This window comes from Sitophilus oryzae, unplaced genomic scaffold (genome assembly GCF_002938485.1).
Source record: "Sitophilus oryzae breed Bouriz unplaced genomic scaffold, Soryzae_2.0 scaffold_811_pilon_pilon, whole genome shotgun sequence".
Classification (NCBI taxonomy): Eukaryota; Metazoa; Arthropoda; class Insecta; order Coleoptera; family Curculionidae; genus Sitophilus; species Sitophilus oryzae.
Window position 1 is genome coordinate 2,414,434 of NW_022147430.1, and position 20,948 is coordinate 2,435,381.

A 20,948-nucleotide genomic window follows, 5' to 3' on the forward strand; every position below is an offset into this window, starting at 1 on the left:
TTTTTCTACTATTCCAAAATAGCTTTACTTTCTCTATCATACAAACTTTGTTCAAGTATACGGCTACGTAAAACACTAGAAACTCCTGTATTAATATTTTCTGGAAAATGTGCTCATTAAGGCTCCTATTGTCATCAAACACCGTACTTTTTTGTAATTTATTTAAATATAAGAATGCGATCCGCCAAAATATCTAAAGTAGGCAGCTTTAAAAAAAAAGTTTTCGCCCGCCCTGGGGGCTCCGTGTCCCGCTCTCTGAATAGGCGTGTAAATTTAAAATTAAATCCAGAAAAACTCATTTACCCTCCCGTACACTGTGCCGACTTTTTTCGGCTGTTTAATACTTGATGATGAAAAAGGGTCCCTTTTGAAACGGGCTTAATTAAAGGAACGCGCACCTTTGAAATTATATCGACGTACAGCAGAAGTAATTTGAATGTTACATTGAACTGTGGATTTTAAATATTTTTTCTATACAGGGTGCGTCCCAAAAGTGGCTCACCCCCTATAACTTTTTTATTTTTTCAGATAAAAAAAGGAGATTTAACATGTTAGTATATGACATAAATTAGGATTGATTGTTGTATTCAATTGTTTTCGGTCACTTCCTGTTTCACCGGAAATGATTGCAACTTTTGATTTTTAAATGACACCCTTGGTATTTTTTTGCTTCATTTAGGGCGTATTCCGTTACTTACCTTGGTTATGGTTTTTGTGCTGTTTCTATCGGTTTCCTGAAAGTTTTCTTTTTACGGAACACGGTTCCTGAAAAAATCGGTTATAACTGTCACCAAACTAACCAGAGCGAGAAGGCTGGGTTTTCTGGTTTTGTTTTTCAATCAATGTCATTTATGTGACAGAAATCAAGCAAATATTGGAAGTTCGAGTTAAATTCTCATTTAATTTCTAAAATTTGTAATAATATTTTGTATTTACATCCAAAAGCAAAGGAGGTAGGCAGTAAAGGTAAATAAATTTCATTAACTAAATAGAATGACTTTTTAGGACAATTTAAACTATTCATGTAGCCATTGATTCTTAAAGACAGGAACATTTTAAAGAAAACATGAAAAATAAGACACAAGTAATCGTGAATGTTTTGTAAGCTATAAAAACAATAATTATTGATTAGATTTGTTTATTTATTATTGATCTGTTTTAATATTGGACCTGCAAATCTTCACTTCAGCTGTCTAACGAGTTTATCAGTTTATTAATAAAGTACTTGTCAATATTAAACTCCATTGAAAAGAAGAAGCAAACGAAATAGCAGAGAATAGGTACATTAAAAATGCATAAAATATAAATTTTATAATAGGGGTATTGAAATCTAGAAAACGTCAACATTTGGCGTTTTCAGTATTTTACCGAACCGTTCCGTATCAAACCGATGTTTTCAGGAACCGCTCTTTGCCGTAGTTTACCGGTCTGGTTCGCCTGGTTTTGCAACGGAATACAGCTTTAATAGAAAATGGCATGTTGAGTAGAATGACATAGGACATGTCAACTTTTGACATTTTCAATTAAAAAAAATAGCATATTAAATTTTAATTTAGAGCGTCATGGCCATAAATGTAACGACAATTTGACTCGAAATACTAAGTGTGTGATACCAAATTATTCGTAACATAGTCTGTCCAACGACAAGATCCTTGACAGTGATAGATGTGTCTCTCATTTTAATTTCAAAGTAGTTTTTTTCATTTTACAAAGAAATAAGTTGGCACAACTGGAACGCATAGCAGGAAATTAATATATTTAAAATATATAATGGAAAATAAATTTCTTGCAGTTTTTAGGTATATAATAAAATTATATAAGAGTTTCTTGCCTTGAACTGCTAATATAGAAATTAATTCCACGCTGTGTTCGTCATAATGTGGATCAACCTGCTCTCACTACCGGTTTCGGGGCCCTACCCCATCATCAGATGAGCTTGGGTATTTCCACGAAACGACGAGCACAGCGCAGAGTATATATATACGACTTGTCGTAAAGTAGCGGTAAGATATTAAGTCCCGCATCGCGAGATAGCGGCCTGTGTGCAATGGTAGTACTTTCGTACTACCGAGGCACAACTATCGATAGTAAATAAAGGCTATTTTCGGCTAGCCCAAAATATATAATGGAAAATAAATTTCTTGCAGTTTTTAGGTATATAATAAAATTATATAAGAGTTTCTTGCCTTGAGCTGCTAATATAGAAATTAATTCCATGCTGTGTTCGACATAATGTGGATCAACCTGCTCTCACTACCGGTTTCGGGGCCCTACCCCATCATCAGGTGAACTTAGGTATTTCCACGAAAAAAGCCTTTATTTACTATCGATAGTTGTGCCTCGGTTGTACGAAAGTACTACCATTGCACACAGGCCGCTATCTCGCGATGCGGGACTTAATATCTTACCGCTATTTTACGACAAGTCGTATGTATATACTCCGCGCTGTGCTCGTCGTTTCGTGGAAATACCCAAGCTCACCTGATGATGGGGTAGGGCCCCGAAACCGGTAGTGAGAGTAGGTTGATCCCCATTATGACGAACACAGCGTGGAATTAATTTCTATATTAGCAGTTCAAGGCAAGAACTATCCTTGTGCCGTATACGAGATGCACTTATCTACGATGAGATGGTATACAAACTTTACTGACGGCAACTTTATTGGTGTATAAAACTTTCTGCCTGGGTAGCGAGTGTTAACTATATACCTGTGCTCTGGGTCTGGGTCTACAGTGAATTTTCCCTCGATTTTTCCTCCACTTTACTTCAAAAGACACAAAACACACGTAGGAACACGAATCAAAATGCATCATGTTCCAAAACGCAGGGTATTTGACATAAGTTGACACAAAATGGCCTATAATTTGGAAAGACTCAAGCCTCAAAAATCTAAAGACGAGTTCATACGCATCGGCGCGGATTTCCGGTGATCCGGTCCGGTTATTGCCCTAATCCATATATACAGGGTGGTCCGAACTGTATTCCGGAAACTCCAGCAGCCTATTCTACAGATCAAAATAAGTAAAAAAGTTCGTATAAATGTATGTCCTAAAATGCTTAGTTTCGGCGATACAGGGTGTAGAAGTTTGGTTTGGTTTATTATTAATTGGTTTGGTTTATTATTTCGATTTTTTCCAAATAATTTCTGAAGTAACGTCAATATTTGGATGAAAATTGGTATCTGGGAGTTTTGTGACACGAGAAATTTGATTTTGATGTCAAAATTACTCCTATTTGTAGGGGGCGCCACCTACATGTGTTTTAACTGTTTTGAAGAGTAATAACTTTTCGACCGTACCTGTCTAAAACCACTGACTAAAAAAATATACATTTCCATGACTTTTTATGTAAAGAATGTCTCTTGGTAAAAATCGTTACGAGCAACCGTTCTCAAGATATTTAGAATAGAAATACATGTCATTATTGACAAAAAATAAGCGCACGTTGAGTATAGTTATTTGACTGAAATAATAAATTTTTATTTTTTAAATTAATCATAAGTTTTTCTGTGAAAAAATAATGATTAAACAGTTTCTTTTAAACTTTTGACACAAAAAGATTTCAAATTTATGATTTCAATCTAATTACTATTTAGTCAACATCTTTAATTAATGTCAATGATGACAGGTATTGATAATTTCGATTCCAAATATCTCGAGAACCATTACTCGTAGCGATTTTTACCAAGAGACCTTTTTTATGTAAAAAAGTCATAAATGTATATTTTTTTACTCAGTAGTTTTATACAGGTACCGACGAAAAGTTATTACTCTTCAAAACAGTTAAAATACATGTAGGTGGCGCCACCTACAAATGGGAGTCATATTGACATCAAAATCAAATTTCTCATGTCAAAAAACACCCATCCACCAATTTTCATCCAAATATTGACGTTGCTTCAGAAATTATTAGGAAAAAATCGAAATAAAAATGAAACTTATTTTTATCTGCAGAATATGCTGTCGAAGTTTCCGGAATACAATTCGGACCACCCTGTATATTAACTAAAGAATATCGACTCCAAACTGAATTCTGTGATGCCAAGCCGGTGAAATGGGTATATAAATATTCTGAAGGAATTTGCATAAGTCGCTTAGTTAGCTGTGCTCAAGCGTAGTGCGCAAGTCTGAATTTTGAATTATCGATCGGATAACCAGACCAATAAGAGACTAGACGCTAGCACCAGCTGTTCATTCGTACGGCTCCGTCCAACTTCGTACGGCTTTCGTTTGCGTTCCTGTTCGACAATTGGCTAATCTTCAGAATAAGGGCTAATCGATATTCGGAATTTTGGAGTTGCGCTGTTGCGCCAGTGTCTGCCTAACAGACGAACTTATGTGAAATATACATGGACCGGTTATCTAGTTGTCTCTAACTCGGCTTCAACTCCAACACATAGCAGGGATAGACGATAATCCGTATATATTTCATATGTATATGACGACTACGGGGTAGGGAGCATCCAATATATCGATTTTTATCAAAATCGGACAACTTTGAAATTTTTTCACAGCCGTTTTTTGACATTCGGGTCATGCCTTGCAAGAAAATGTATTGTCATCGGGACTGAACCTACATGCCAAATTGCAATTTCCTACAATGAAAGGATGTGCTTCTAAAGATTTGCGCCGAACAAACATACATACAAAGCAAGTTAAATAAAAGCTTGTAAAATAAGCTAGGGACTGTTTTCCATTGGTAGAGATACCTCTTACCATAACAACATTAGACACCCGAGCTGGTTTAAACTCTCTGTTCCCCTTCTCGTCCTCAAAACCTACAATATTATCACGACCACTATTATAAAATAAATTGCACTTGATGATATTATTATATTATGATGAATATTAACAAAATTTGCTATGTCCATTGATGGACATAATTTGTACGTAGCCTCTTTAGATTGTTCAATAGATATTTTATTGGGTATTTCTTTAATTCTTGTTTGTAACTCCTGGCATGTTTTTTAATTTTAATTGTCTATTCTCTACAGTTAAATGTTTAATTGATTTTTTCATTGTTACTTTACAGTCGAACATTGTTCTTTTTAAAACCTCTTTTAGTGCGAAGTGGTACAAGATAGCTTAATAACCGTAAAAAACTGTTCGCAACTTTCTTAGAATATTTTAAACGGGAAAGCGGTAGTAATGGTCCTTTATGCCCCGTAAGTGCTGTTAAAAAGGTGAGTTTTGTTAATGTAAATAATAACTGTTGATATATTTATAATTAATTTATTTTTGTTTCCTAAAATATTTTGATTGAAAGAAAATATATAAAAGTGGGAGGTGCCGGTCAAGCATAGTGACGTGACTAAACGTCTATTTGGTTTGAACTGTATTGGCTTAATACAAAAGTCCATATTATTGGATGCGTTGTTTATATCATAGTTAATTGTACCCGTTCTATGTATAATGGGCATGTTTCATGTTTTTCAATTTCCACGTAATTATGCAGACTTCAACCTAATTAGTGCTTGCTACTTAGCCTTTTTTATATAAAACTTAATATTATGCCAAAAAATGGGGTAAAAGTTTCACCAATATAATTGGCTGGTTTTTGTCTCGAAATAAACTTGGTGAATTTTATGATGTTGGCAGCATTGCTGTTTATTCAATGTCAAAATGACATTGTTTAGGGGTACTTATTATGTTATTGTTTTATTTTATTTTTGATTTTAAATTAAATTTGCATTTAAACTATTTCCAGTAATGCGAAAAAATTAAATGTTCCATTGTTGGATAACATTTACCAGTACCTATAATAAAATGTTTTTGTACGCGCCGAAAAAAGATTGAAAATCGTAAATGCTGTTTTTTTCAGAAAACTTCTTTTAAGCTATGAATGTGATTTCAAAACATTTCAAAGTGGGTTTATATCATGTTTGATTTGTTAAATCATTAATGGCCTGTTTTTTACATGTGGAAGAAGGCGAGGAAAAATTAATTTGAAAAAAATGTAATTCCTGATAACTAAGATTCATAGTATTTCCGGAAAATCGCAGTATTCACAGTTATGGTATAAAACAGGTACGCTACAATGTGATCATGGAAAGTACCCCAAGTAACATTTTAAGTTCCTTTAGGTTATATATTCTCAAGGTTAGTTATATAAAGGTTTAATAGATGTCTCATTGGTATCTTACAGTGTTTTTATTTATATAAGTGTAGAGTTGGCTACTTATCACTAATAGTAACCTTGAAATGTTGTTTATCACTTTCCTTATAACACTACAGGTTCTTGTTACTAAAGGTTTCATAGTAAGGTTTTATAAAGATGTTTACATCTATTTTATATTACTTCTGGTATTAGGTTTTATAAAGGTACGCAAGATATACACTATATAATTAAAGGTGTTATTGGGAACCATTATGTAACCAATAATACTACAAGTTATATAATTGTTCCCTCAAATCGTTTTTTGCACCTTTCAAATGTTTGTATGCTTTATATAACCTGAAGTTAACCTCAATTTTTTAATATAATCAAAACAAATTATATATTAGCAAGCAAGCAATTCGATTTAATAATGAATAATAAAAAATAAACTGGATAAAACACAATCTACGTTCAAAAGAAAAGTTCTTCAGAATTTAAAAAAAAAAAAATAGGAATAATCCAAACCTCATTCAAACTACATCTGCCAATATTGAAAGCCAACATGGAAATTTACCATCCACAAGCAGAGATCAGGATCAACCTGAGATATTTCCAACAGAAAGTTGCCAAAACGATCAGGAACAGGAAGATGTCTGGTTAAGGTTGAGAGAAGAAGAAGCCTCTATTAATGAATGTGGTAAGGAGGAAAGACTTCGTTCTAACATAAGAGAATAAGCTCTGCGCTTTAACATTACACATTCTGCACTTAAAGAGCTTTTTTGTATAGTAAATTCATTCATAACTGTTCTACCAAAGTACCAAAGGACCCTAGAACTCTTTTGCAAACTCCTACCACCTTAAATATAGATCAAATTGAACCAAAACCAAAACAGTATTATTTCAATTTTATGAGGTTATGTTTTGTTTTCTGCACATTTTCTGTCAAATTACTGTAATGTCAAACTTCGTTCGCAGGGAGTCGCTACAGTCGACACGACGGGTTACATAAAGGTTTTCTGGGTGACGAAGTAGCCATAAACACCCCGGCATTTATAACGGTGATTTGTATCACCTTTAGTTGTATAAAACATTGTTATATCAAATTGAACCAAAACCAAAACAGTATTATTTCAATTTTATGAGGTTATATTTTGTTTTCTGCACATTTTCTGTCAAATTACTGTAATGTCAAACTTCGTTCGCAGGGAGTCGCTACAGTCGACACGACGCGCGACGGGTTACATAAAGGTTTTCTGGGTGACGAAGTAGCCATAAACACCCCGGCATTTATAATGGTGATTTGTATAAAACACTAAAATTGGTGTTTTAAATAGCCCAAACTCATTTACGCAACCTTAAGTAACCAAATTTATATAATGGTTGATGAGTATGTTATAGACCCTAAAGTAATATATAGCACTTTAAATATAATGGACGCCATTATTATTGATGTCTTCATTTTTGGCTACAATGAGTATTTCTAAGATAACGTTGAAACCTGGTACAAAACTATATTTTGGCCAGTTGCCAGTTATTTCTATGTATTAAAAAAGTCGTATGTTCTATTATTTATATTAATAAATTTGACTTTCATTACAAAAATGTTACTATATTTTTTTTTGTTTATAAAAAAATCTTTTAAATAATTCTGCTTTTGGGAGCGCATGTGTTTTTTGGAGGTAAAATTGATTTTCACACAGTAAATTTAATATCGCATATGTATTTAGTACTCTGGCTAGGCACAATAGATTTTATTAAGCCAGTAATTTCTATAAAGTCATTTCCATAACGCAAACGCTTTTGTAGGCTATGACAGGGATGGCATCATTTTATCTCTTTTGTGTCTGGTATGGATTATCTGCGTAGGACAATTTTTATGTTAAAAAAAGAGGCAAATATTAGAGTAGTTAGTCAGAAAGAAACAAGTTTATATTCAAAAAAACGCGCATGCGCGATATTTCTATAGAGGTCTGGGAAGCTTCTCAACACCACTATATAACTATTATATACCCTTTTTCAGTTTTATAGCGGTAACTCGATAGGATATATAAAGGTGTTGCACACCTTGAGTGTTAAGGGTTACCATAGGAACAGTTATAAAATGGACCGTTTAGGGCATATAAGTGTTATATAATGGTTACCAATAACTCACGACAACCATTCTAGATGCGTTTAGGTTGTATAATATGGTGTGTTGGGAAGTTTCCTAACACACTTATAAAACAAAAAATGCTTCTTGGGACGTCTACTATCTGACCAAGAAAAGTTAGAGAAGATGAACAAGGCAATTATAAAAATTCTATTGGTACCAAGAATGTTAATAAATACGTTCATGGTTAAATTATTTCAGAAGACTATTAATAAAATACATTGTATCAGGAAGATTCGAAGGAAACACATACATTGTGTATTACACATACATATTTTATTATTTTTTAAATTTATTAAATTAAAAGGCAAGTAAATATAAAATAATGTTTTAATTACAATATTGTAATAATTTTCATTTTGATGGTGATAAGACTTACTGAATATCAGGGCAGTCAATTTACAATTAACCCTCTACAAGAACATAAAATATAAATATTATGAGAAGACAAGAATAGCAATAAAAGTTGCTAAAAAGTAAGATGTTATCTTCCCTCATTCTACATAAATCATAGCGTGGTACCTTTCTTGATGTTATTTATATGTATGACATAATGTTTACATACCGCCTAAAATTAAAATATAAATAGATAAATAAAAACCTACATATTTAGTTATAATTTAAAAATCACCAGTGTTAGCTGCACAGCTTAAAAATTTAGTTCCCTCCACTTTCTGTACACTTTTACCATTGCCATGTCACATAATGTTCAGGAGTACTTTTTATCTGATTGTACAGAAGCCCTCTTTTTATTGAACGTATCCAATCGAACTGTTATCATTATGATTCACTCTATGCTCTATAAACAATGGTTTTATTACTTTTAAATAACTTCTTCAAGAAAAAAAATCTCACCTTGATATTTTAACTTCTTTATATCAGCACTTAAGTATTTTCAATTGTCTATATAAAAACTGTCCACCATATACTCCGTCACCTTTCGAAAATGACCCGAAAAAGTTTTTTCATAGTTTTGAGCCCATTTAGATAAAATTAAAAGTTATAACCAAGAAAATTTACCGCTGAACTCAAAAGCACGAAGAAAAATAATAACAAAATCCAAAATGGCTGCGCCCGATACACCTGAGCCAGGCAATCAGTCATACCAATATATGATATGAAACTTCCCTTTCTACGATCTGAAACGTGATTGGTGAAGGCTATGTACGTCACAACTCAACCGGGAATGTCCAAGTTTGAAATTATAATTTAATTTCTAAAATGATATCATGGAATTTTTCCTAATTTCCTATGTATTGTAAGTAATGAAGACTTAATCTATGCAATACAATGATTTATTTACGAATTTATATTTTTTGGAACATGCCCATTTTGATTAAGTTTGTATAGCTCCCTCAATTTACATTTAAATGGGAAAACTTTTGGGAAACGTTAATTAATATTCGATTATCATATCAATAGTTTTTAATTAACTTCGCGCACGGGTAACCCTAGATGCGATCTAGATATGCCGTTAATTCTCTACATCAATAAACATATTATTACGTTGAACAATAACCAGTAGATTTCAATAGCTTTGTTGTCCTCTACTCAGATGCACGCTGCATTTTGGAGCTAATGTCTAACCGAGCTTAATGGCCGATAAGATAAGAGCGATTACGCGCTCATTCGACATTAATTTTAAAGCAGAGAATCCGCACTTAATACACAAAATACAAGGTGTTTCAAAAAACATATGTATCTTGTAGGGAGATTCCTCACGTAAAAATAAGATATATTTTTTATATCAACATAGGTCCGATTCTGCTTTGTTGTGACGACTTTTTCTGTCATCACTCAAACAGAAAGAAAAAGGTATCCGTTGCTCAGGGTTAGAGGAGAGCTGGGTTCGTAGGTACGGCTTGTGACCTGTGGTGACTTAATAATGTTGTTAAATAATAAAATAAAAGTAATAATGTATAGGCTGCAAAGATTCTAAAATTGATGTTAAGTAAAATAGTAATGGTCAAAGACAGTAAAAGGGCGCCACTTACTTTGGGTATGAAAAGGTAAAGTAAGAAACCAGTAAGAAAATTTGATCATGAAATAGCTAAAATAAAATAATCAACAGCAATAAGGGTCTATTATGTTCATCAAGAATAAAATCAGATATAACTATCCTACGTTGAACATTTATTTAAAAACGAACACAATTATCAATCAGTTTAAACCCAGTTTCAATTATCCCAATGAAATCGTTAGTTGCTTTAAGTAAACTCAAATTTAGTTAAAGTTCTCTTCAGTATACTATACTACGTAATATATAAACAGGTGAAATTTATGTAAGTACCAATACGATGATGTTTCGAAACAAATCGTGTACAATAACCTTCAAAAATGAATCCGTGTTAGCGATTCTCACATAAAAGATCATACTGAAGTAAAACGTACCGTTAAGGACAAAGCATGACTTATAATGTTAACTAAAAGGTAAATTTTGACTATAATATATGGAATAAATGACAACAATTCACAGAGATATTCAAAATATTATCTCAAAGTAAAAAAAATTTAGGGAATACCTTGTGTGTTGAACTTAGAACTTATCTGTATTTTTTTTTTAATTTATGACGTAGTGAACAGATAGGCAGGCAGTCTCCAGACTAACGGAAGTGGATGTAGACTCTTCGATAGTAGCAGGAGTCTTCGATATCAGTAGAATAAATGTAGAGTCATAAATACTGTCTCAAAAGTGGTTACTCATATGCCAATTACTTATACGTCAATTTCTTATACGCCAGTTACTCTATATAAAAAAAACTCTCAGAACAGTCACCGAATACCAAAAAAAATAACTTACGGTCTGAAAATCAGCTGTACACATTCCAAAATATAGCCAAACTATATGCTGATCCAAACCAGTAATTCACAATCAAACATTATCAAAATAAATAAAAACGGGAATAACTGAAATAAAATTTAGTTAGACATGGCGATACAAAATGGTAGATACACTTACTGTGATCTTATATTCCAGGAAAAGGCCAAAAAACACGAACTAGGCTCTGAACAGTATATTCTACAGGATTTCAAATCTCCACCTTTGGATACCCGTGCCTTTACTGTTAGGAAAAGTGTTTCAGAAAGCCCTTTTTCTCTGAGATTCGTCGGACGCTGAACCACGCGTCTTTTTCTGCCTCCTTCCTCCTTTTCGCAAAACGGAGGTCCTCGAATTGACAGGTCATATGACCAAAGGCAATTAAGTGAACTCTATCGTCTATACTGAATGAAATTTGTTTTTATGGAAAGGAACCGCTACCTGTACTGAATGAAGTTTAACATCTAGCGAATAGATGGCGCCAGCAATATTAAAATTTGGAATTTTATAAAAAGAAAAATAAAACGCTACATTGTTTTGTAGCTACATGATGTTAAAGTCTTAATAATCTTTCGATTTATTATAATTTCCTTCCAAGAACTTTTATTAGTGATTCGAATGAAATTTTATCGAATGTCGAATGTCGATACCAGTAGTCAGAAATTCACGACTGTGTGCATTTTAGTTTATTTGAGCAAAGTTAATTAATATAAATGAATAATAACAATTGTTACTAATTACTAAACTACTTGTTAATGATTAATAATATTGTTTTTTTGTTTCCTCGTGACAACTATGATGTTTTAGCATAAATGAATTAAAAAAGTCTAAAAATTAAATAATTCAGAATAAGTCGCAAGCTATTAAAAAATGTATAATATAACAGGGTGTCCCAGAAATAAATGCAATAATTTTAAGGGGTGGTAGATCTCGATAAAAGAAACATATTTTCTCTTTATCGGTTTTCAAATAAGTCCAAAATAACGGAGTTATTTTCCTATGAAAATTTCCAAAATAATTTTTTTTTGCTGAAATTTTGAGAACCACTGGTTCTTTTTGTGGATTTTCTTTCTTGTAAATTTAATTTAATACCTATGTTGCCATATTATCAAGAAATTATGTTTTTTAACTAAAAACTAAAAAAATTTCCAAAATTTTTTTCCAAAAATTTCGAATTTTCAAAATTTTTTTTTCGCGAAAAAAAAACGATTATTTTAGAGAATAATTCTATTTAGGTTTATTGAAGAGCACTAAAACCCACATTCAAAAGAATAACCTTAGATATTTTTGATTAGCTCGTTTACGAGTTATCGCCGATTTCTTTTTAAATATTTCTCCTTTCTTATGGCCCTGTATTTACTTATGAGCACCAGTCCAGGTAAAAGATAACTGTCAAATGAAGTTGTCATTTCAGAAATTTACCTATTTAGTGCTTTATTATTATTGAAAACTCATTCCTACATCCGAAATCTTAAAGATGTATTTATAAATACAAATTAATATGAATTAAAGTAAAATAAAGTAATCAATTACAAGGTTAATTATAGTATTATTACAATATTCAATAACTTATTAATTTAGGTACTATTAAATTGTTAGAACTTTAGGATTTAAGAAGATGTTCAAATATTCCTCCATCGACTGCTAGGCAATAACCCAGGCGATCATAAAATTCTCTTCTTACATTCGCTAGTTGGTAAACTGAAATTCTATTGCATTCGGCAGAAATAGCATTTTTTTAACTCGTCTAATTTGGGTATTTTTTATCCTTGTATATCATGTTTTTTAAATGGCCCCAGAGAAAGAAATCATTTGGTGAAATGTGACCTTGCTGGCCAATTTACTGTATGATTTAGGCCAATAACGTTTCCGTTAAAACTATTGTCTAAATATTCCCGAACAGCTAGGCTACTATGTGCCGGGCAGCCATCCATTTGGTACCAAACTTCCTCATTTTCCCTAGCGGCATCATGTAAAGCAGGTAAAATATGATTTTCGAGTAGTTCCAACTAATATTCTGCATTTAAATTTCGCGTAAGAAATAATGGCCCGATAATATTGTGTCCGAATATCCCTGCCCAAACATTTACTTTCTGTGGATATTGCGTCCTTGTTTCGACAAACCTGTGTTGGTTTTCTTTGTTCCAAGATCGATAATTTTGAACATTGGGTTCATTATTTAAGGTAAACGTGCATTCGTCAGTGAAACAAATTATGTTTTTTAAAAATTCCCTATCCGTGTTTGCTCTTTCCATCATATCAAAACAAAACGCCTGCCGCCGTATTTCGTCCCCATCTCGTAGCTCTTGGGGCTTTTCATATTTGAAGGAATAGTATTTATGTCGTTTCAAAATTCGAAACGCTGTAGTGTGATCTATTCCTATTTCATCCTCAAGTTTCCTTGTGCTGATCTTTCCATCGTTCTCTTCCATGCACAATAAAACTTCGATATCATTTCTTGCATCTTCTCTTTGTTCCTGCCTTGCTTCACATCTGCACTTATTTATTAGGGTACCTTTGGTCTCAAATCTCTGGATATTCCTTGCGATTGTAGATTTTCCAGGTATCGGTCTATTCGGATACAGAGCAGCAAACATGTCCGATACCTTTTGATAACTATTTCCTTGATAACACCATTTAATCATCAATACTTTTTCTTCGGTAGTGTAATTCATGGCTAATATTTTCGATGTAGGTATGAGTTTTTAATAATAATAAAGCACTAAATAGATAAATTTCTGAAATGACAATGTCATTTGTTCAGTATTGGTTTGGCAGTCTAGCGAGACGGTCGTGTTTTTCGTTCGCTGGCGCTACCGGTATTGAGTGTTTGTTTTGTTTTGTTTTGTTTGATTTGAACTTTATTTGAATTTGCGTTGTTTTCTGTTTTGATGTACTCTAGTAACCTGACAACGTGACGCCGTGCTAGTTTACGTGTTTTTTTGATTGTTTTAAATCTCGACTTGGTATTGATACCATTAACCTTTGTTTATAATTATTGAACTTGAATCTTACGGCGTACTAAGTTTTTTGTTGTGCGCGTTTACTATTTTCGGTTTATTTACCTAATCTTTTTTCCGTTCCGCTGTCATTGACTTTATTTAAAATCGTGCATTACTTCTATCTAAATGGCTGAGTTTAAGTGTGATTCCTGCCAGAAGGTCGTCTCGGAAAAGGACAAATATAAACTTCGTTGTAATGGGGAATGTCGCCGGAATTTTTGTATGTCTTGTACTGGGTTAGATAAAACAACAACAAAAATACTCTGCCAACAAAAGTTCAACAATATCAGATTTTTCTGTAATATCTGTGACTCACCCACGTTAAAATATCTTCATGACAAGGTAACTCAAGTTCAAAAATCGCAAGCCTCTCTAGACACTGTCGAAGCTCTGGGAACCTGTCTAAAGAAGAACAATGATCTCCTTCCGGTCATTAGTGAAATGTACGATATTTTAAGTTACCATGACTCCAAGTGGAAGAGCTTGTACAGGAAAGTGAATGACATTCACAGTTTCCATACCAGTTTGTCGGATGGTAGAAAAGAATCTTTATTCCATTCCATCAGGGACATGAAGCAAGATATTTTCAACTTGTCGTCTATTTTACTGGAGAATCATGATGAGTCTATTAAGGTCCAAATTCATGACTCATCAAAGGAAGACTTATCAAAGGAGTTGGGTGATTTGCGTTTGAGTGTAAATAAAATGGCACTCATGTTGGAGAAGTTGGCCTCCAGTGAAAAGACATCCAAGAACATTCCTCCAAAGAACATTAAAAGTAACCTACCAATAGAAAAAAAGTCTAGTTCGACGCAGACTGACCATTCAGATAACAAGCATACACTGGTGGGTATTGCTTCTCCAAATACCATTACACCCACACCTCACGGATTGTCAATGAAAGAAGACTGGTATTACTTGATAGTGTCCAAAATCCCACCTCCTTGTACAGCAAACCAGCTTGCACACTATGCCAAGGAAAAGCTTGGAACTACTGACTTTATCCGATGCTTTCCCTTGCTGAAAAATAAGGACAGTTCACATTCTGACTTCAAAATTGGTGTGCAGAACAAGAGCCACCTTGAGCAGCTGAAGGACATAGGTATGTGGCCGCCAGGGACTGAAATAGTCACTGCCAATTTTTTTACAAGACCTTTAAAGATATCGTCGCCAGCACCAGGTACTTCGTCCACAGGCTGTAAACACATCTTATCAAACACTGTTGACATCCGAAGTCTACCACCTTGCTCAGACTCGACATCCGTAAATATACCGGGGGAGGTCAAATCTGTTAAGATTTCTTCTGACAAGGAGGCTATTGCTGCTTGTAAGTCTCTTGGGCTGAAAAATGTGGAAATGGTTGTGGAAGAAGGTGCGAGGAAGGATGGCGGGCTACATGTGGACCCGTTGACTCCGCCTGTAGTTCGGATGACGCAAAATTCGGATGAGGCAGGTGGGCGTTATATGCTAGCTAGACTAGACTGAGGGACCCTTCCATATTAAAACCTATTCGGCTATTCCTCGCCTATCTCCACGATCAACCCTCAAGTGTGTGTTTTGAAGGGTACACCAACACCAGCATCAAATTATATATGGCCTCAGAGGGACTTCCTAGTGACGCGGATTCCCTGCGTAGGATATATTATCGCTTCCACAACGTATATGGTATTGACTCAGCTGAAGTGGATGCGGATCTTTCTGCCTTCAGGTCCTTCTTTTCAACGGAAAAACTTCAACAGCTTCAGAGAATTAGGGAAAGTCATACCAAGTATTTCTCCAATGGCTTTCCAAATAAAAATAAAAATATTTTTTTAGGTGAAATTACGCGAACAGAGGATCAAGCAACCTCTGAAAAACTAGACGATAGCAAGCTTAGTGTTCTTTTAATTAATATTCAGTCCTTAAGACATAAAACGGATGAATTATATCTTTTATTAGAGGAGCTCAATTTTCCAGAAATTGTTGCCATAACTGAACATTGGTTAAATATGGATGAGCCTGTATTTGTCAAAAATTACACTACAGTAACTAGATTCAATAGAAGTAACTCATCTCATGGAGGTACTATGATAATGTCTACTAACAACGACTTTACGGCAGTAACTAAGTTCGATACTCTAATATCCGAAAAAATTTTTTGAATTTTCCGTCGGTTATCATAATGCTTTTGACCTTTATATTATTTGTATTTACAGAACACCTGACGCTGACGTGCATATTTTGTCAAAAATTGCTAAGCTTGCTTCAATCCCTACCTATAAAAAGTAAATTAATTTTGTGTGGCGATCTAAATATTGACTTTTCCAGTGTGTGTGCAGCTAGGGAGTCTCTCCAGTCCATTTTTCATTCTTTTGGTATACTCATGCATGTTGACTCACCAACTAGAATAACTAAAACTGGCTCTAGTACTATAGATTATGTCGTGTCGTCTTTTGACCCGGAATTCGTTGACTGTAGAGTCCTTCACTCAGGTTTCTCTGATCATGAGGCAGTATTGACAACGTTTTTACCACATTCCAAATGCAAAAATATGCCACACTTTTTTAAAGCACCCTGTATATTCTGAAAAGATTTTATAATGTGCTTAATTTAGAAATAATATATTAACCCAACCACTCCCAAAGTATTTCAATTCATTTTATTTCCATATCATTTCAGAATAAATTTCTCATTATTGCGGGGAGTTAAATTTGCAATTATCATAAAACAATAATTCAATACATGTATGTATGTATGTTTGTGACTAAGGTTTATAATGAGGTAAATAATATCAAAATAGATTAAATGAATTAAATATGTATGGAGCAATGGGACATACCATTATATTATTTATTCCGATAATGTATTCCAATTATGATTTCTGTTAATATAAAACATTCTGGCATTATTGATCTAACCAGGACTATACAGGGTGATCCGAACTGTATTCCGGAAATGTCGGCAGCATATTCTATAGATAAAAATAAGTAAAAAAGTTCGTATAAATATATGTCCGAAAATGCTTAGTTTCGGAGATACAGGGTGTAGAAGTTTCATTTTTATTTCGATTTTTTCCAAATAATTTCTGAAGTAACCTCAATATTTAGATGAAAATTTGTGTCTTGGAGTTTTTTGACATGAGGAATTTGATGTCAATATGACTCCTACTAGTAGAGGGCGCCACCTACATATTTTTTAACTGGTTTGGAGAGTAATAACTTTTCGTCTGTACCTGTATAAAACTACTGAATAAAAAAATATACATTTACGACATTTTTTACGTAAAAAATGTCTCTCGGTAAAAATTGCTTCTAGTATTGGTTTTCGAGATATTTGGAATCTAAATTATCAATACCTGTCATCATTGACATAATTGACATAAATAAATATGTTGACTAAATAATTATTAGACTGAGAGCATAAATTTGAAAGTTTTTGTGCCAAAAGTTCAACAGAAACTGTTTTATCATCATTTTTTTGCAAAAAAAATTATGTTTAATTTAAAAAAATAAAAATTTCCTAAATTTATTATTTCAGTGAAATAACTATCTACTCAACGTGTTTATTTTTCGTCAATAATGACATGTATTGACTATTTCTATTCTAAATATCTTGAGAACGGTTGCTCGTAGCGATTTTTGCAGAATATGCTGCCGAAGTTTCAGAAATCAGTTCGGACCACCCTGTATAACAGATTCTATTTATGGCATACTCTAATAAATAACAGTGTCTTTGAGTATCAACACATTTTAATAAAATTTGAATTTGCATCTCTATCCCTTCATAAAAATATTAAGCACGTGCAAATTTTCTAGCTTGATTTTTATTTTAAATTTTACTTTAGACTTGAAGGAAAAATAATCAATCAATCAAGACCATGCACAGAGTATTGAAAGTATAATTCGTTATTCATTTATTCAACATAATTATAATTTCCCCATTAACTGTACTAAGAAATATTAAATAAAACCAAAGCATATATTGTAAAACTGATATAATACTATTTCTTATTACAGTTAGGGCCTTTGATGTTACAGTTACAACAGCAAAATATAGCATTAATTCACCACAATACACCAAAACACTTTACTTTTGCACTATACACGCGTTTCACTAACCATGTTAGCATCATCAGTAGATGATTAAAACTAAATTAATATCCACAAAATGAACGTTGTAACAAAAACTAGGCAAGCGAGTAAAAGCCAACCGAGCCTAACAATTAATTATTTATTATTGAGACTAAAGCAATAGGAACAGAGAACTGGAAGCAAATGGACCACTATCTCTGTTCATATATTTATATTTATTTATTTTGATCCTCACATATGCATGTAATTGCGTGTAATTTGAGACTTATTTGATTATTCTTAAATTATTAACATATATAAAGGACGTACAAAATAAAAACCATTGCCCGCTATCGATTAGGCTAAAGGCGGATTCTCACGACTCATCTGCTTGGCAAGTACGTCAATATTTTCAACAAGTACGCCAGCACAAACATTGTTTAAATCCTTGGCAAGAAAACAGTATAGTCGCATCCATGGATACCTTGTATGCGGATCTTTTTTTTGAAGTTCTTTTACTGTACTTGTTGTGTGTTGAAAATATGGCGAAGCATTTGAACAGTCGAAGCAAAGAGCTTGTAGCTTCCCTGATAAACTATTTTATCCCCTTTTTAAGGCCCTTTATTACCCTTGACTGCAGTCAGAGAAGTAAGTTTGATTGAGAAGTACATTAGACCACTTTCAAAGTTATTTCTACGTTAGTTTTTATTAAATTCTGTGATTATTAGTTTGTGCATTAATAGCATCCTCTTACTTGTTATTAGCACTGATGGCTTAGAATAATCTTCATAATGGACTAGTTTTTGCCAATCTCTGCCAAATGTAAAATGAGCTATAATACAAATAAATCAATTAATTACTAAAATATTAGTTATTAAATTAAAGATAAAACGTTAAAATATTTAAAAAATTATAAAATAAATATATTATCTCTCACTTATAAATTAAGATTCATCTCATAAATCAATCACAATCTGGCAGCGCTGTCGACATCGCTTGTCACTCAAAGTTGGTCACGTGCATCGAAAATTGTTTTGCGATTACCATATGTAACTAGTCAACGTTAACTAAATTTAAAGAACATATGGCGGGTAGACCGGATAAATCTTGCGTTGCTCAACATATTGTTGATAAAGATCATTGTATAGATGTTCAACAGCATTTCATTTCATCACTTTTCTACCTATGAATTTTAGTTTGAATAGCTGCACTAGTAAAAAGTAAAATACATATTTAAATAAACTCGCCAGCAAAATTAACGCATAATCGTGTATTGTCTTATAAGTTTGATTGTCTGTATTTTAGATCAGTTATATTGGCCTAAATTTACTTCTGTTTATTATTTCTTGCTGAGGCGATCCTTTTTTTCATGACTGATAAGAATTTATCAGTAGTTTTTATAAATTCCCAAAACAGGTATATTCGCTGAAATGCTTGAAGTCGTTTATTTTAAGATCATTTTATTTGAGTGCGTGGCTGTTGTCTGTTAAACACTTAAATCAGTAAAATGTACCCTAACGTACGTCAAAGTCTCAATCTCACCCCCGAAGAGTGTGCTGCAGTTATTGCATTATTTGAAGAAGGCTTGTCTCAGGTACAAATAGAGGAAAGATTTCAGGTTGGACAATCAACGATCTCGCTAGCAATAAGAAGATTCCAGGACACTGGAAATAACCAGAGAAGACCAGGCCAAGACCGTGGTCGAATAACCGATGCCCATCAGGATCGATTTTTAAAACTTCAGGCTCTGCGAGAAAGATTTGTGACAGCTACATTGCTCCACCAGAATTTTATAAGGCGATATAACCAACAAATAAGCAGCGATACGATAAGAAGACGTCTTAGAGAGGATAATCTGAGACCCAGAATGGCTGCAACTGGACCACCGTTGTCCCCAGAGCACCGAAGAGTTGGACTGGCTTTTGCTAGAGAGCATGTAAATTGGGAAAACTATCAATGGTCGAACGTATTGTTCACAGATGAGTCTAGGTTTTGCCTATATGGCAACGATCGTCGTATTCCAGTATACAGAAGGCCGGGCGAACGATTTGCGCAATGCTGTATACAACCAAAACATGCTTATGGTGGTGGGTCGGTTATCATATGGGGCGGCATTAATATGGAAGCTCGAACAGAACTGGTGATCATTCAGAGAGGCCGTCTCACTGCTCACAGGTACGTTGTGGACAGTTTGGAGCCTCAAGTGGTATCTTTTGCTCCCTGTACAGGGGACAGTTTTCTCTTTATGCACGATAACGCCAGGCCACATATTGCCAGAGTTGTCCACAATTACTTGGAGGAGGTCCAAATCGAGACGATGGATTTTCCAGCGCATAGCCCAGAACCTCAATCCCATCGAACCTATCTGGGACATGATGAATAGGCGTCTACGAGCTCTACCAAATAAACCCAACAATTTAAATGAGTTATCGCTAAGACTAGAGGAAGTATGGGGCGCTATCGAGCAAGATGAAATAAGAAATGAGGTTCTCAGCATGTCCAGACGTTGCCAGGCCGTAATCCGTACCAAAGGAGGCAACACCCGATATTAAACCGTGCCTTCTGATTATTTTTTTGTAATGCTTTTGTACTGCGTTTTGCACATTATTCTTTGAACAACTGTATTTTCTTGTTTAGCTAGTTAATAAAATTTCTTTGAAAATTATAAGATCAAACGACTTACCTGAAGGAAGTTCGATCATAATTTTCCGAGCAGCTTCGTCTCCCTTATTGCATTTTGTAGTGTATAATTTCGCTCCGAATCGGCACTTTTTTGTAGGTGATAAGAAATAAAATAAGTAAACATCGTCGTGACTCAGCCTTTAACTCGTCAT

At 33.7% G+C, this 20,948-nt stretch overlaps 1 protein-coding gene across 1 annotated transcript in view; it reads left to right on the forward strand.

Annotated features, from left to right (window-relative positions):
• LOC115889203 (diacylglycerol kinase eta-like) overlaps positions 1 to 8,230 on the forward strand; it is a 192,454-nt gene extending 184,224 nt beyond the window's left edge. The window contains exon 10 of the mRNA XM_030909153.1: positions 8,117 to 8,230. Within this exon, the coding sequence (XP_030765013.1) occupies positions 8,117 to 8,230 (114 nt within the window). The remainder of the gene's footprint in view (positions 1 to 8,116) is intronic.
• Positions 8,231 to 20,948: the final 12,718 nt, after the last annotated feature.